At 56.2% G+C, this 3382-nt stretch overlaps 1 protein-coding gene across 1 annotated transcript in view; it reads left to right on the forward strand.

Moving 5' to 3' along the window:
• The first annotated feature begins 245 nt into the window (after positions 1-245).
• Positions 246-3382, forward strand: part of CYP26A1 (cytochrome P450 family 26 subfamily A member 1) — a 3420-nt gene continuing 283 nt past the window's right edge. Inside the window, exons 1-7 of the mRNA XM_007471568.1 lie at positions 246-434; positions 628-852; positions 1103-1393; positions 1483-1641; positions 2119-2253; positions 2782-2934; positions 3202-3379. Coding sequence (XP_007471630.1) covers positions 246-434; positions 628-852; positions 1103-1393; positions 1483-1641; positions 2119-2253; positions 2782-2934; positions 3202-3379 — 1330 coding nt within the window. The remainder of the gene's footprint in view (positions 435-627; positions 853-1102; positions 1394-1482; positions 1642-2118; positions 2254-2781; positions 2935-3201; positions 3380-3382) is intronic.

The following is a 3382-nucleotide window of genomic DNA, read 5'->3' on the forward strand; positions in this document are numbered from 1 at the left end:
GCGCTCCGAGGGAAACCGCCACCGCGCCGCCTCTGCCTCTGCGCGGAACAAACGGTTAAAGATTTTGGGCAGCGCCTCGAGGGGGGAGGAGCCAGGGGCCCAATCCGCAATTAAAGATGAACTTTGGGTGAACTAATTTGTCTAAGGTAACGTGGGCAGCAACCTGGGCCGCCTATAAAGCGGGCGCGCGGCAGGTTTGGAGCTCTGGCGACGGCGGCAGGTGGCGCGGGAGGTTGCGGCGCGCCATGGGGCTCCCAGCATTGCTGGCCAGTGCTCTCTGCACCTTCGTGCTACCGCTGCTGCTCTTCCTGGCAGCGATCAAGCTCTGGGACCTGTACTGCGTGAGCAGCCGGGACCGCAGCTGCGCCCTCCCGTTGCCCCCCGGAACTATGGGCTTCCCCTTCTTTGGGGAAACTTTGCAGATGGTGCTTCAGGTAAGGGAGATAGGAGCGGGACAGGGCGGTGCCCCGGAGCCCCGGAGCCCCACTCGGCTCCAGGCTTCCACTGAAGCCGGGGTAGGCGCCCCCGGGAGGGAGGTGACTGAGGCTAGGATCAGTACTAGCCGGAGGCTCGGCGCTCCCTGGCGCCCCCTCACTCCCGCCTTTCTCCTCCGCTTTCCTCTCGCAGCGAAGTAAGTTCCTGCAGATGAAGCGCAGGAAATACGGCTTCATCTACAAGACACATCTGTTCGGTCGGCCCACGGTGCGGGTGATGGGAGCTGACAACGTGCGGCGCATCTTGCTCGGGGAGCACCGGCTGGTGTCAGTCCAGTGGCCCGCGTCTGTGCGCACCATCCTGGGCTCCGGCTGCCTCTCCAACCTGCACGACTCCTTGCACAAGCAGCGCAAGAAGGTGAGGGCGGGGTGGCGGCGCCTGGGCAGGAAGGGGGACCCGATTCGCGTGAGGGGTTCAGGCAAATAGGTGCTGGGCGAGCGCCAGCTGCATAAGGCGTCGGCTAGGGACCCTCTCAAACCCAGTGTAGCTTTGCCAGCCGGGAAGTGCCTTAGGTCTGGTGGGGTTGTGGGTTTCCGGAAGGGGGCCCCGGAAGGCGAGAGGGGCGGGTGGGGCCCGGTTTTAACACTCTTCCCTCCTCGGAGCTCAGGTGATTATGCGGGCCTTCAGCCGCGAGGCGCTCCAGTGCTACGTGCCAGTGATCGCCGAGGAAGTGGGCAACTGCCTGGAGCAGTGGCTGAGCTGCGGCGAGAGCGGCCTCCTAGTCTACCCCCAGGTGAAGCGCCTTATGTTCCGCATCGCTATGCGCATCCTGATGGGCTGCGAGTCCCGGCAGGCGAGCGGCGGGGAAGCAGAGCAGCAGCTGGTAGAGGCCTTCGAGGAAATGACCCGCAATCTCTTCTCGTTGCCCATAGACGTGCCCTTCAGCGGGCTGTACCGGGTAAGGGCGGCATGTAGGGTGCGGAGCTGGGGGCTCCGGGAGCGCGGGGCCCGGGCTTCTGCTCACCGCCGTGCGCTCTCTGCGCTCAGGGACTGAAGGCGCGGAACCGCATCCACGCGCGCATCGAGGAGAACATTCGCGCCAAGATCTGCGGGCTGCGGGCGGCCGAGGCGGACGGGGGCTACAAAGATGCGCTGCAGCTGTTGATCGAGCACTCGTGGGAGAGGGGAGAGAGGCTGGACATGCAGGTGAGTGGCAGCTTCAGGAGAGGCACGGCGGAGTTTGATCCCCTGGCTTTCCGAGCGCAGTTCCTGGGGACCCCAAAATGCCCGCCTGGGGCCCAGGTTCCCAGAGTGGGAAGCCCGCCCAGACCCCAGGGATGGGACACAGAAGTTGAGACACCTGGTCCGCAGAGCTGTGGGGAGAGGCTCCGTTCCCTATCCCTTCCAGGTTTTAAAGGGAAAGTTGGAATTTGCAAGATGTAAATAAAGAATGTTGGGTGATTATAATACAACCAAGGCTTTAATTTAAGAGTTCCTGGGAGAGTGGGATCTTACTGCTCTAGCTGAACTAAAGGGTCTTAGCATTTTGTTTAAATGGATTTTCTGTCAGCACATTTTCAGCCCTTCTCATCTTCCCTCCAGAACCCCCAGTTCTATTCTGAGTAGTCGCTCTGTAAAATTGCATGCAGACTTGTCAAAACGTTCGTCTTAATCCACTCTTAGGCACTAAAGCAGTCTTCGACTGAGCTCCTCTTTGGAGGACATGAAACCACAGCCAGTGCAGCTACATCTCTGATCACTTACCTGGGGCTCTACCCACATGTCCTCCAGAAAGTCCGAGAGGAGCTGAAAAGTAAGGTAAGGGAACTGAGGGTCGGGGGGCTGATTACCTTAAGAAACTCAGCTACTCTCTAGCCAGCTTCCCGAAAGGTAAGTGTGCTTTCCCAATAAAAAAGAAGGAATCTTGAGCTGTGATCCCACTCGGGCAGGGTTCAGCCTTGTACTTCTATCTCTTCTCCACGTTTTGCAGAACCTTGGAGATTTTCAGATAGGTTCCACTTTCTTGGATTTGTGTGTTCAAGGGCATGAATGGGGAACTCCTGGGGGACTGTGGTGGCAGCCAGCAGTGGTGGTGGTGATTGGGGGAGGGGAGAAACTTGGTGGTTCTAACTGGTGAGCAGTATTCTCTTGGAATTGTAAACAGATAGTGGACTTGGGCCCAGGGGTGAAGGCAAATGGTAACTAGCTGCTCCCTGTTTCCCCCTCACACTTTCCCATCATGAGGCCCTTTGGGTCCAGCCGCTACTTAAGCCCTGTTTACGTCTGCTGGGCTGATTTTATTGGAGCACAGAATAACCGTTCACCTCTGTGTGACTGTTTTGATAGGGTTTACTTTGCAAGGGCAATCAAGACAACAAGTTGGACATGGAAATTTTGGAACAGCTTAAATACACTGGGTGTGTTATTAAAGAGACCCTTCGACTGAATCCCCCAGTTCCAGGAGGATTTCGGGTTGCTCTTAAGACTTTTGAATTAAATGTAAGTTAAAAGTTCTCTCCCTCCGACCCTTACCTTTTGTGTTGTAGTTTTAAATCTCCCTTTGTTTCTCTGTCCTTTGACTTAAATTTCTTAGGCTTTTGATAACATTGTCCTGCCTCTGAATGTCTGTCTCTCTGTTTCTCTCCCCCTCCCCCTCCTCCTTTCTTTCAGCTCATAACTCCTCCAAGGATATCAGTGATAGATTCTTTTCCTGTTGAAGGTTGAATTCCAGTTTGTCAGTCCTTTGGACTTCATAATCTTTTGCAGGGATACCAGATTCCCAAGGGCTGGAATGTTATCTACAGTATCTGTGATACTCACGATGTCGCCGATATCTTCACCAACAAGGAGGAATTCAATCCTGACCGCTTTCTGCTGCCTCACCCGGAGGATGCATCCAGGTTCAGCTTCATTCCATTTGGAGGAGGCCTTAGGAGCTGTGTAGGGA

The sequence above is a fragment of the Lipotes vexillifer genome, unplaced genomic scaffold (assembly GCF_000442215.2).
Source record: "Lipotes vexillifer unplaced genomic scaffold, Lipotes_vexillifer_v1.1 scaffold325, whole genome shotgun sequence".
Classification (NCBI taxonomy): Eukaryota; Metazoa; Chordata; class Mammalia; order Artiodactyla; family Lipotidae; genus Lipotes; species Lipotes vexillifer.